The sequence below is a fragment of the Macaca fascicularis genome, chromosome 6 (genome assembly GCF_037993035.2).
Source record: "Macaca fascicularis isolate 582-1 chromosome 6, T2T-MFA8v1.1".
NCBI classification, from domain to species: Eukaryota; Metazoa; Chordata; class Mammalia; order Primates; family Cercopithecidae; genus Macaca; species Macaca fascicularis.
In genome coordinates, this window is record NC_088380.1 from 17,429,799 (window position 1) to 17,443,877 (window position 14,079).

The window sequence follows — 14,079 nt, forward strand, 5'->3', positions numbered from 1 at the left end:
AAAACATATTATTATACTGTCTTCATCATAATACATTATTGTTGTAGGTAATTTTTTTTTTTTTTTTTTTTTTGAGACGGAGTCTTGCTCTGTCACCCAGGCTGGAGTGCAGTGGCCGGATCTCAGCTCACTGCAAGCTCCTCCTCTCGGGTTCACGCCATTCTCCTGCCTCAGCCTCCCGAGTAGCTGGGACTACAGGCACCCGCCACTTCGCCCGGCTAGTTTTTTGTATTTTTTAGTAGAGACGGGGTTTCACCGTATTAGCCAGGATGGTCTCGATCTCCTGACCTCATGATCCGCCCGTCTCGGCCTCCCAAAGTGCTGGGATTACAGGCTTGAGCCACCGCGCCCGGCCTGTTGTAGGTAATGTTTATTTAGTGCTTACTCCATACCAGACATTAAATGCTCAGCATATATTTGTTGTTTTTAGTCTTACAAAAATCCTATGAATTAGGTATAATTATCCTTGTCTTATAGCGGAGGAAACTGAGGCATAGTGACTAAATTTCCCAAGAGCAGACAGTAGCAAGTGGGTCAAGTTCAAAGTCAGGCAATCTGCATTCGACCCATCCTGTTAAACAATAATCAGATGTTGTTTTACACAATTAGACAGCAATTCAATAGCTTTGTCTATTCCCAATCCTCGGGTATCTTCTTTATTTTGATCATGAACCAAAGTCATTTGAACAGTTATTAATACATTATAGTTACAATATAACTGTTATTATAGTTACATATTTGAATCAAACCTATGGATCTGAAAACCCAGGAGTGTGTAATAAGGCAGGATCGGATGGCAAAGCGTGTGTACCTGTTGAACATTGAGAGGCGTGAGGATCTCTTCTCCCCTGAGGAACATTGATCTCTGGGTCAGAGCATCTGTGAGCTGTGTTGGGTCCAGCCCAAGTAACTCTGCAGATCTGCCCAAAGCTGCAAACAGAGAATAAGACAAAGGTGAATGAACCGATCGCCCCTGAGAAGCTAACCCAGGCTGAGCGATACCTTAACGCAGAGAACGCTCCTGAATCCCTCAGGCAGAGTTTAGAGACTGCATGTTATTGCTAAATTATTCACTCCCTTAGTGAATCCTAGGTTAGTAGCATAGAGCCTCGTGCTTGGACGAAGTGTGGTCTGGGAATCCCATGGGTGTCCCCAAGATCCTGTCAGAGGTTTGCAACTACTTCCTTTTTTTTTGAGATGGAGTCTCACTCTATAGCCCAGGCTGGAGTACGGTGGCACGATTTCGGCTCACTGCAACCTCTGCATCCTGGGTTCAAATGATTCTCCTGTCTCAGCCTCCTGAGTATTTTCAGTAGAGACAGGGTTTCACCATGTTGGCTAGACTGGTCTTGAACTCCTGACCTCAAGTGATCCGCCTGCCTTAGCCTCCATGCCCGGCCTACTACTTTCATTAATAACAGTAAAATGTTATCAGCTCTTTTCACTCTAATTCTTTCCCCAGTATACAGAAGAGTATTCCAAAGGCTACACAACATGAGGTATCTCAACCAATTAAATGCAGATATGACAACCAGACTGTCTTTTTTTTTTTTTTTTTTTTTTTTTTGAGATAGAGTCTTGCTTTGTCTCCCAGGCTGGAGTGGAGTGGCGTGATCTCAGCTCACCGCAACCTCCGCCTCCTGGGTTCAAGCAATTCTCTTGCCTCAGCCTCCTGAGTAGCTGAGATTATAGGCACCTGCCACAACGCCTGGCTAATTTTCATATTTTTAGTGGAGATGGTTTTTGTTTGTTTGTTTGTTTGTTTGTTTGAGATAGAGTCTTGCTTTGTCTCCCATGCTGGAGTGGAGTGGTGTGATCTCGGCTCACTGCAACCTCCGCCTCCTGGGTTCAAGCGATTCTCTTGCCTCAGCCTCCCGAGTAGCTAGGATTACAGGTGCCCGCCACCATGCTTGGCTAATTTTTGTATTTTTAGTAGAGATGGGTTTCACCCTGTCGGCCTGGCTGGTCTCAAACTCCTGACCTTAGATGATCCACCTACCTCGGCCTCCCAAAGTTTTGGGATTACAGGCATGAGCCACTGTGCCCAGCCCCCAACTGTCTTTCAATATGTCAGACATAAAAGAAATTTGCAAAAAGATAAGATAATGTGACTATCTTTACTGTTTTCTGATTTGGAAAAGTCTTTTAAATAAAAATAGAATATTTATTTTAGTATACAATGGGTTTATTGTTCTTTTTAATTGAATAAAGAATATTTTTTAAACATCTCATTTTAACTTTTTTTTTTTTTTTTTTTTTTTTTTTGAGACGGAGTCTCGCTCTGTCACCCAGGCTATAGTATACTGGTGTGATCTTTGCTCACTGCAACCTCCACCTCCTGGGTTCAAGAGACTCTCATGCCTCAGTCTCCCCAAGTAGCTGGGATTACAGGCACACACCACCACGCCTGGCTAATTTTTGTATTTTTAGTAGAGACGGGGTTTCACCATGTTGGCCAGGTTGGTCTCGAACTCCTGACCTCAAGTGATCCACCTGCCTCATCCTCCCAAATTGCTAGGATTACAGGCATGAGCCACTGTGCCCAGCCAAAAAGTTTTAACTTTTAATGTGGTCAACATCAACAGATACAACCCACATAAACAAAAGCTCTCTGGGGTTCTATGATTTTTGAGAATATTAAGAGGTACTGGGTGGAACCAGACACTTGAGAATTACTGGCCTACAGTACTGGTCTCCTCTAGAACCACTTTGAACTTGAACTCATCTAATTTCCAGCTTCCATGACCTCATCTATTGCTTCCATCAGAAAAGTTTTAAAAAGTAATACATAAATCACTCAAGCAAAATGACAACTGACATAGCTATATGTTAACTCATTTTATCTTGACAGCAAATCTCTGAGACACTGTACAGGTGAGAAGTCACGAGTGTTCAGGGGATAAATAACACAGGAAACAGCATGAAGCAGGGAAGGGCTATGAACCCAGCATCCTGGCTTGCAAAACAAAGGGTCTTAACCATTCTACCACACTGGCACTCAACACGACGATGCCACCTGACTCTCAACACTTTCCTATGTTGATTCCTGGTTGCTCATATTTCCACATATTTGACTCGTCTTCCTTCTTTTTAAATAGAGAACACGGCCACTATCCCAATTGACTAGTAACTTTTCATACACTCTGAGCCTTTCTTAACCGACACTTCATATCTGATAAAATTAACGTTCTGTAGCTTTCTATTCAAGGAGTCAGAACATTTTCTCTTTTTTTTTTTTTTTTTTTTAGAGACAAGATCTCACTCTGTCACCCAGACTGGAGTGCAGAGGCATCATCTCAGCTCACTGCAGCTTCCACCTGCAGAGTCTCAGGTGATCCTCCCACCTCAGCCTCCCAAGCAGCTGGGACTACAGGGGTGCAGCATCATGCCTGGCTAATTTTTGTATTTTTGGTAGAGATGGGGTTTAGCCACATTGCCCCAGACTGGTCTCGATTTCCTGGGCTCAAGCAATCTGCCCGCCTCCACCTCGCAAAGTGCTGGGGTTACAGGCAAGAGCCACCGCAGCTGGCCAGAATTTTCTCTCTAAAAGGCTAGACAGTCAATAATTTAGGTTTAAGTTTCCTATGGGGAACAAAGGGAGAGAGGAGGGCAGGCAGGCATAATCTTACCTGTTTTGAAGGAAACCTGCGCCCCACCAGCAGTGATAAATTCTATGTTCCCAAGATGCAGTATACCAGCAAGCAGCCTGGACACTTCCCGAACTTCCTCCTTGCTGAACTGCATCACGTCCATTGCCGTCTAGAAGAAAATAAATGTATTTAGTTTTATGTTGTTTTTCCCACTGAAGAAAATGTAGAATACCCCTGATGATATAAAATTACTATGTGTTATTGAAAAGGCAGGGAAAAAAAAATAGATGCATAACCACTCACTTGTTTTTTTGTTTTGAGACAGAGTCTTGCTCTGTCACCCAGGCTGGAGTGCAGGGGCACAATCTCGGCTCACTGCAACCTCCACCTTCCAGGTTCGAGCGATTCTCGTGCCTCAGCCTCCAGAGTAGCTGGGATTACAGGTGTGTGCCACCATGCCTAGCTAGTTTTTTTTTTTTTTTTTTTTTTTTTTTGCATTTTTAGTAGAGACTGGGTTTCACCACATTGGTCTCGGACTCCTGATTTCAAGTGATCCACTCACCTTCGCTTCCCAAAGTTCTGGGATTACAGGCGGGAGCCACCGCACCCGGCCCATAATAACTCACTTTTAAAACGATGAGGACTTTACATAGTACACATAAAAGGAGGAAGATAACTATAGTATGTTCAGAGATAATCAATGAAATAAACATAGTGTCTGCCTTACATACAAGTCTTCTATATATGCTACAAAAGAATTACTTCAGGCAGTCAGAGTCATGACAATAATAAAGAAATAGTTTTTTGTACAGTTATCAGAGTGGATGAAAATTCTGTTATTTTCTTTAGATGTAAAAATGTGGAGAGGGAGTACTTGGAAAGGGGGTGTTTTTCTGTTTTTTGTTTTTTTTTTTTGTAGAGATGGGGGTCTCACTATGTTGGCCAGGCTGGTCTCGAACTCCTGGCCTCAAGCAATCCTCCCACCTTGGCCTTCCAAAGTGCTGGGTTTACAGGCGTGAGCCACCATGCCAAGCCAAGAATTTAAAAAAATTAGCCAGGTGTGTTGGTGCATACCTGCAGTCCCAGCTCGTGGCTTGGCTGAGGCAGGAGTATTGCATGAACCCAAGAGGTCAAGGTTACAGTGAGCTATGACCGCATGTGTACTCCAGCCTGGGAGCCTGGGTAACAGAGTTAAGACTCTGTCTCTTAAAAAAAAAAAAAAATTAAATAAATGCTGATGGAAAATCTAAACAGATGTGGACTTGTCTTCCTTAGGCACTCATCATGTCTCTATTTTTAATTTCTCCAAAGGATTTTGTATGGTCTTATCTTGGCCTGAGGATACTAAGTGGAAGTTAACATGATGCTGCTCGGGGAAAAATAAAAATAAACCAGCACTTACAGGAATCTGTGACAACAACAAGTATCTAAACAACTGAAACCACGGGTTTTCTGAATCATATCTAAGATTTGCTAATTTTCTATTGTGACCGAGGAGCTGTATTCTTGTGACCAAAAAAAGCCATTAAAAAGGAAAAGAAAACCAGACACACATACACACCAACCGGGGGGCAGATTTGTTGGCAATATCGATGAAAATGACCTACAAAAAGAACTTGGACCCACACAAGGACCATAGGAGAGTGGGAAGAAGGAAACCACGCACCACTCTGAAGCAACAGAAATTACAAAAGGAAACAACTGGAGATTTAACACTGCAAAAAGTTCAATTTCTTTTCCTTTTTTTTTTTTTTTTTTTTCAGACAGAGTTTCACTGTTTCGCCCAGCCTGGGGTGCAGTGGCATGATCTCAGCTCACCGCACCCTATGCCTCCCAGGTTCAAGCGATTCTCCTGCTTTAGCCTCCTAAGTAGCTGGGATTACAGGCATGCGCCACCACGTCTGGCTAATTTTTGTATTTTTAGTAGATACGAGGTTTCTCCATGTTGGTCAGGCTGATCTCGAACTCCCAACCTCAAGTGATCTGCCCACCTTGGCTTCCCAAAGTGCTGGGATTATAGGCGTGAACCACCACGCAAGGCCAAGATTAATTTCTTTATAAAGAAAATGCAATAATGCCAGGAAAAAAAAAAAAAAAGACCAACAATGGAGAGGGAAAGAATTAAAAGATCCACTGACATATACATGAGTGACAAAAAAAGGGACAAATGCAAATCCAGGGTACTGTTTTCCTTCCTAGAAGTCGAACATGTACAAATTAAGGTAAATATGAGATCAGTTCTGTCAAATTAGCAAAAAATTTCAGAATGATAAAGATTAGTAGAAAAGAGACATTTATACAATGGTTGTTAGTACTATAAAATAGTATAATCTTTTTGGAAAACAACATGATTATCTGACAGAATTGTCCTAACTATATAATATGTATATAATATTAGAATTTTCATATCTGAGAGAAAAACCAACAACAAAGGTTCAGAGGAGAAAAATAACTTTCTCAGGGTCGCACAACCTAAATTCAAAGTCCGGCCCAACTGACTCAAATCTAGGAACTTACTATAATTATTTATTACTATTTTGATACAGGGTCTCACCCCCGTCACCTGTACTGGCGGGCAGCAGTGTGATCAAGGCTCACTGCAGCCTTGACTTCCCGGGCTCAGGTGATTCTCCCACCTCAGCCTCCTGAGTAGCTGGGACAACAGGTGCACACCAACACACCTGGCTAAATTTTTGTATTTTTAGGAGAGACAGGGTTTCGCCATGTTGCCCAAGCCTGTCTCAAACTCCTGCGCTCAAGCAATCTGCCCACCTAGGTCTCCCAAAGTGCTGGCATTACAGGCATGAGCCACTGACTGTGCCCAGCCAGGAACTTATTATTATTATTATTATCATTATTATTATTATTGACCCAACTCTGTTACTTTATAAAGACATAAAAAAGAAATCGATATAATCTCCAATAATTTCAATGCTGGAAATTTGCTTCAAGGAAAATTTCAAGAGCAGAAAAAAAACCTTTAGAAAATATTCACTACAGTGTTACCTTAATAACACTTTCACAGAAAAATAATTCTAATTATTCTACAATTAGACAAGTTAAATATAGTAAGTTATATAAATATTGCATACTTTTTTTTTTTTGAGATGGAGTTTCACTCTTGTTGCCCTGGCTGGAGTGCAATAGTGCGATCCCGGCTCACCGCAATCTCCGCCTTCCAGGTTCAAGTGATTCTCCTGCCTCAGCCTCCCGAGTAGCTGGGATTACAGGCGTGTACCACCACACCTGGCTAATTTTGTATATTTAATAGAGACAGGGTTTCTCCATGTTGGTCAGGCTGGTCTTGAACTCCTGACCTCAGGTGATCTGCCCGCCTTGGCCTCCCAAAGTGCCGGGATTACAGGTGTCAGCCACTACGCCCAGCCTATTGTATACTTTTTAAAGAAAATTATGCACATTATATAGAGAAACAGTTATATTTATGGTAGCTTTTTGTAAAAAAGCAAAAAAGCTATTTTGTACCCATATTATTTTAAAAACTCAGGCTGGGAAGAAAATTTATAAATCTGAAACTAGTTCCAATAGTTACTGTTAAGGGTTAACTGTGAGTTAACAGTGTTGGTAAGCTCATGAACATTCTATTCTATCGTGTCTTTTAATGTTGCTGGCAATAAATACGTTTACAACAAAAACTGAGACAATCAATGGGTGAATGGTTAAACAAACTACTGTCTATTCAATGGAATACCAAAAAAAGCAGTGAACAGTGATACGTGCCACATGGATGGCTGGAGGAAGCTGGATACAGGAGACTACACAGTGTGTATTTTCGATACGTGGAACTCTAGAGAAGCTAACTGCACACTAGAGGGACTGAATTAGATCAGCAGTTTCCTAGGGCCAGGTGTGGGGGGTTGGGATTGCCTGGGAAGGGGCACAGAGAAACTTCTGAGGCAGAGGATTCCCTTTTATCTTGATCATTGTGGATAAATGGGTGTGTAAATTCAAAATTCACTGAAATGTATACTTTAAATGGATGCATTTAATTATGTGTTCATTATATCTCAATAAAGTTGATTATAAAAATTAAAATATCATAAATTACTTAAAGGTGGGAAGGCTATCATTTCATGCGTACAAACAGAAAGAAAAATAACTATTTGCCAAGTGCTTATCAATTTAAAAAAGCCTATAAGAAAATAATCATTCAAATTTAGAGATACTTATCAGTGACTTCTTCTAAAAGGTAAAAGCAAAGAAATGCGGTTAAGATACACAAAATAATTTGTTATTCTTAAGACTTTTTAAACTGTGTTAAAGACCGTATCAGATATCAGCAAAATAATTAAAATGCACCTACACTGTGCAAAAGTTAAATTTTTCCCTTTCTATGATTAAAGTTTTCTTCATATATGACAAGATATACTCATAACTAATATACAATCATTTTCTAGCCTGGCAACATAGCAAGAACCCCATTTCTTTTTTTTTTTTTGAGACGGAGTGTTGCTCTGTCATCCAGGCTGTGGCGCAATCTCTGCTCACTGCAAGCTCCGCCTCCCAGGTTCCCGCCATTCTCCTGCCTCAGCCTCCCGAGTGGCTGGGACTACAGGCGCCCGCTACCGCGCCCAGCTAGTTTTTTTTTTGTATTTTTAGTAGAGACGGGGTTTCACCGTGTTAGCCAGGATGGTCTCGATCTCCTGACCTCATGATCTGCCCGCCTCGGCCTCCCAAAGTGCTGGGATTACAGGCTTGAGCCACCGCGCCCGGCCAGCAAGAACCCCATTTCTAAAAGAAATTAAAAATTAGTGTGCTGGCATACAACTGTACTCCCAGCTACTTGGGAGGCTAAGGCAGGAGGATCACTTGATCCCAGGAGTTCAAGGGTGCAGTAAATCATTATCACACCACTGTGCTCCAACCTGGGCAACAGAGTGAGACCCTGCCTCAAAAAAAAAAAAAAAAAAAAAAAAGTGAAATAAGTAGAAAATTTCTAACTGCCAAATAAAAAATATTGACACATACCCCATAAATAAAAATGCTTGGTTAAGTTCTAAAAAAAAACCACAAAGGTTGTATAAGAAGATATTTAAGCAAATGAACAAAATAAATGTGCTTACTATATAAATAAATTTGTGGACTTCTTTGCTTCCGGTCTAACTCTTAAGTGATTGGGTAAGTAGTAGAGTCATGATAAGTGGCAACTGCATTAATCATAACATGGAATAATTTAACGTCTAAAACCAGTTCTCACCAATGCAGACATGTATGCTAAAACTCCAGCAAGAGTCTCTATTGCTTCTTACTCTCCTATTTACAATCTTTGTTAATAAGCAATCTCCACCCCCCCCTTTGACAAGAGTAGCCGCTTTATGGCTTATTATAATTAGTATTTCAACACTACGTCTCAAGACTGAAAAAACCATGGGAAATTCTCGGTATGATTCAGCACATAAAAAACAGATGCTTGTGAATGTGAGTGTGTATTGGGGGGTGGCCAATACGTGGTAGAATCCCAATTATCATGCACAAAAGGAGCTCAACTTGTCACACTGGAAACAAAGGGAGGAGTGTCACCATTGGAGAAGGCTAAGGTACCTCCGAAGAATCCCAGAAGAAGTCAACAAATGGTATGTCTGAAAGGGTGACAGGGGAGGCTATTTTGGGCACAGTAAATTACAAGTAACTCGATAATAATTTTTGTTCCCCCTGAGATAGAGTTTTGCTCCTGTTGCCCAGGCTGGAGTGCAATGGCTCGATCTCGGCTCACCACAACTTCTGCCTCCCGGGTTCAAGCGATTCTCCTGCCTCAGCCTCCGGAGTAGCTGGGATTACAGGCATGCGCCACCACACCCGGCTAATTTTGTATTTTAGGTAGAGACAGGGTTTCTCCATGTTGGAAAGGCTGGTCTTGAACTCCTGACCTCAGGTGATCCGCCTGCCTCAGCCTCCCAAAGTGCTAGGATTACAGGCGTGAGCCACCGAGCCCGGCCAGGTAACTCAACAATAATATATTACATAATGTTATGTTTTATTAAGTAATATTATGTTATTTTAAAAATACGTTATAATATAAAATTGGCTGACCATCCAAGTTTTCCAACACTGAAAGAGACGGACATTTCCAAGTTTTGCAACATTAAAGTACAAAGTCGGTTCTTTAAATTTTGATAAAATCTGACTCATGATGAATGAATTCACGCATGCATACACAAGATCACACACCATTCAAACCCCAAGGATATACCCAGGAAGGTCCATGCAGTCAGGAAACCCCAGCCCTGATCAGTGCCAGGCACACTGTAAATGTTCAGTATTTGTGGAGTAAGAGAATAAACAGATGATCACTCAGCAAAGACTCATGTTACTTCGTAAACGTTTCATCAGCCACCATCCTGGTGGGCCAAATGCAAGCAATGAAATAAACTAGTTGTTACCACCGACTTGAAATAGCTTTTCATCCTGACCTAACACTTGAAGATGCAATTTGAAGGGCTGTATAAGAAATGCCTATGAAATTTAGCATAGGTTCATTGCCTCTGCTCCAGGAAAAACCAAGTGTCTCCTAAAACTGTTCAGAATACCTCACTGGTACTTTTTTATATTAATGTTTATTGTGACCAATGATAAATTTTAAAAATACATTAAGGCAAATTCTCAACGAAATAAGCAAAATTCTTTTTTTTTTTTTTTTGGAGACGGAGTCTTGCTCTGTGGCCCAGGCTGGAGTGCAGTGGCCGGATCTCAGCTCACTGAAAGCTCCGCCTGCCAGGTTCACGCCATTCTCCTGCCTCAGCCTCCCAAGTAGCTGGGACTACAGACGCCCGCCACCTCGCCCGGCTAGTTTTTTTTGTATTTTTTAGTAGAGACGGGGTTTCACCGTGTTAGCCAGGATGGTCTCAATCTCCTGACCTCGTGATCTGCCCATCTCGGCCTCCCTAAGTGCTGGGATTACAGGCTTGAGCCACCGCGCTCGGCCATAAGCAAAATTCTTAAAAGGTCCTACTGCCAGAATACACTAACATTAAAGTTGATATAAAAAAATCATGATTTTTGTTTTTGAGACAGGGTCTTACTCTGTCATCCAGGCTGGAGTGCAATGGCATGATCATGGCTCACTGCAGCCTCGAACTCCCAGGGCTCAGATAATCCTCGCACCTCCAAGGTAGCCAGGACTATAGGTACACCACAATGCCTGGCTAATTTTGTTTGTTTATTTTTTCGAGATGGAGTCTTGCTGTGTCACCCAGGCTGGCGTGCAGTGGCGCAATCTCAGCTCACTGCAACCTCCACCTGCTGGGTTCAAGCAATTCTCCTGTCTCAGACTCCCGAGTAGCTGGGACTACAGGTATGTGCCACCATGCCGAACTAATTTTTGTAGTTTTAGTAGAGACGGGGTTTCACTATGTTGGCCAGGCTGGTCTTGAACTCCAGACCTCATGATCCATCTGTCTCGGCCTCCCAAAGTGCTGGAATTATAGGCATGACCCAATTCTTTTCTTATTTTTTATTTTTGAGATGGGGTCTGGCCCTGTCGCCCAGGCTGGAGCGCAGTGACATAATCTCGGCTCCCTGTAACCTCCATCTCCCAGACTCAAGCCATCCTCCCACCTCAGCCTCCCAAGTAGCTGGGATTACATGGGTGTGCCACTACACCCAGCTAATTTTTGCATTTTTTTGTAGAGATGGGTTTTTGCCATGTTGCCTAGGCTGGTCCTGAACTCCTCTGCTCAAGTGATCCGCCCACCTCAGCCTCCCAAAGTGCTGAGATTACAGGCATAAGCCACCGCACCCCACCTATCCCCCAATTCTTGATTCTCATAGGTTTGGGAGGAGAAAATTGTATTGTATAGAAAAGAATATATTTTCCTCCTTTCCCAAAAGTTATCCTTTTTTTTTTTTTTTTCTTTTTCGCTGTACTGCTTAGAATTTCCAGTACAAGGTTAAAGAGTAACGGGTTAAATTTTGCTATTATTATAGCAAAAATGTCATGTTTGTGATGTTAATAAACATCAGCTAAGTTTTCATTGATACACCTGCTAGACTAACACTAAAAAGTAATTGCAAATTAGACATTTAAGGATCTATAAATATCTGTTCTAAGTAGAATGTACTAACTAGAACACATTTGTCAGGTATGCTCATTATGTCAATTTCATGTATAAATTTCTCTTCCTTTCTAGATGACTGACATATCCTTTTGTCATAAAATCAAATTTCAAATGCCAAAACCTATTACTTCCATTTAGCAATAAAAGCTAGCAATCACTGAGGGGAAGCCAACTTCCAAAAGTTTACTTGTAGCTGACAAAAAGAACAGACAGTTCTGAAGTGGAAAACGATGTCCTGAGAGAACACAGAGTACCACCAGAGTATCTGATTTCTCAGGGCCTTCCCAGGCAAGGGAGCTGCCACTGCCAAGTGCTCCCTAGCGGCCAGCAAGCAAGCTCGCAGGTGATGGGACCTGCAGTGACACTGCCATGTGGATAATCAGGCGTCTTGTCTGACTTCTTTTTTCACCAATTATTGTTCTTTACTTCAAGAAAGAAACAAGAAATAAACAAAATAGGAAAATAACCCGGAGACAAGTCTTTTTTTTTTTGGTCCTGCTCCTCAAAAATGAGAATGAGAATTTATTTTAACACATCATCTTTTGAGCAGACAGTAATAAATGAACCGTGGTGGAAGGTTTGAGTAGTGAGAGGTCTAAAGGGCCAATATAAAATTGGAAAAGATAATTAAAAGACTTAGAAAAACACTTCATAAAACCCAGTGTGCAAGGCCAAATCCCACAACTCTGCAGGCAGATGCCAAAAGGTGCGGTCTGCAGGAGGCTTTTTGTTGACAGGTTAGAAGATAGAAGAGATGGAGCAGGAAACCGCTCTGCATTATAAATGGCAGGTTGTGACATCTTTAAAAGGGAGGCAGAGTGGAAAACAATCATGTATTATAGCCTAGTCTGTTTGGAATTTCGTTTTCAACTTAAGGAGACGTATGTTAGCCATAGAGAAATGATGCATGATTTATATCCATTTGTCAAAAATACTTTGATTTCATTCCACAGGCAGTCCTAACAAATAATCTACGAGAATGAAAGGGAATACAGAATGAAGAGCTGTTAGTCTTCCAGCGGCAGCCTAGGAGGTGAAATCTGAGGTGCACTGAAACCAGGTATTACCTGCCTCGCGGTTTAGAGTGTGGGATCCAGAGTCAGACTGTGTATGGATACGGGCTGCACCAGGTACTAGGTAAGGTTAGGATGGTCACTAACTTCTCTGAGTCTTAGAATGCAGACAACCATACTTCTTACCCTCAGAGGATTGTTGAGACTGATTGGAAAGTAATCTCCACATGAAGTTCGGAACAGTAAGTGCTCGATAAATGTCAGCTGCATTTGTGATGACTAGAATGATGATGATAATGACTCGACCCTAGGTGCATTACATGTAACTATTCTTTCTTTTTTTTTTTTGAGACAGAGTCTTGCACTGTCACCGGGCTGGAGTGCAATGGTGCAATCTCAGCTCACTGCAATCTCCGCCTCCCAGGTTTAAGCAATTCTCCTGCCTCAGGTTCCCAAGTAGCTGGGACTGCAGTAGCCCACCACCACACCCGGCTAATTTTTTTGTATTTTTAGTAGAGATGGGGTTTCACTATGTTGGCCAGGCTGGTCTCGAACTCCTGATCTCCTCATCCACCTGCCTCGGCCTCCCAAAGTGCTGGGATTACACGCCTGAGCCACCATGCCCAGCTGCATCTAACTGTTCTAGTAAGGCCTCTGGGAAAGAACTTAAGATCACAGTGATGAAATCTCCTGGCCAGACTCGATTGGGTGGGGCTGTTCGTAATGCTGGATGACTGGGCTATCTTAAACGCAGATACCTTGTAACAAAGCCCTTGCAAGAGAACGTGGCATGCCACAACGCAGAGACAGGATGACTAATGCTCGTGCAACCAGAAATGGCTATCACAGGCCACGAGGACCGGATGATACCTTAACAGTGAGACAGCCAAACGCTTAGGCAGATAAAATGGGGTCCCCGGGGAATCTCCAATCGGTCCAAGAATGTTCACATTATATGCTTTTGGGTCGATGAGGGAACCTGCCCAGGGCTTGTCTGGGCATCCCACAGTGGACTTGGAGCCTGACATGCACACTGGGGGAAGTGGGCGGGGCCATGCGGATTTCTTCCATGGGGAAGAGAAGCCTGCTCTCTTCCGCTCATTTAGTGACCTGGGAATCAATATGTGAGGCGGGGACCTGTTAGCAGGAACCCCTCTCACTTTGCTGAGGGTTTTTCTTTTTTTCCTTTCTTTTTTTTTTTTTTTTGAGATGGAGTCTCCCTGTCTCCCAGGCTGGAGTGCAGTGGCGCGATCTCGGCTCACTGCAAGCTCCGCCTCCTGGGTTCACTCCATTCTCCTGCCTCAGCCTCCCGAGTAGCTGGGACTACAGGCTCCCGCCACCTCGCCTGGCTAATTTTTTGTATTTTTAGTAGAGATGGGGTTTCACCGTGTTGGCCAGTATGGT

At 42.5% G+C, this 14,079-nt stretch overlaps 1 protein-coding gene across 5 annotated transcripts in view; it reads right to left on the reverse strand.

Moving 5' to 3' along the window:
• MYO10 (myosin X) overlaps window positions 1-14,079 on the reverse strand; it is a 274,170-nt gene that overhangs the window by 101,247 nt on the left and 158,844 nt on the right. For all 5 annotated transcript variants that reach the window (XM_065546109.1, XM_073993164.1, XM_015451227.4 and 2 more), the window contains 2 exons: window positions 3,630-3,759; window positions 812-930 (listed from right to left, as the gene is read on the reverse strand). In XM_065546109.1, the coding sequence (XP_065402181.1) occupies window positions 812-930; window positions 3,630-3,759 (249 nt within the window). The remainder of the gene's footprint in view (window positions 1-811; window positions 931-3,629; window positions 3,760-14,079) is intronic.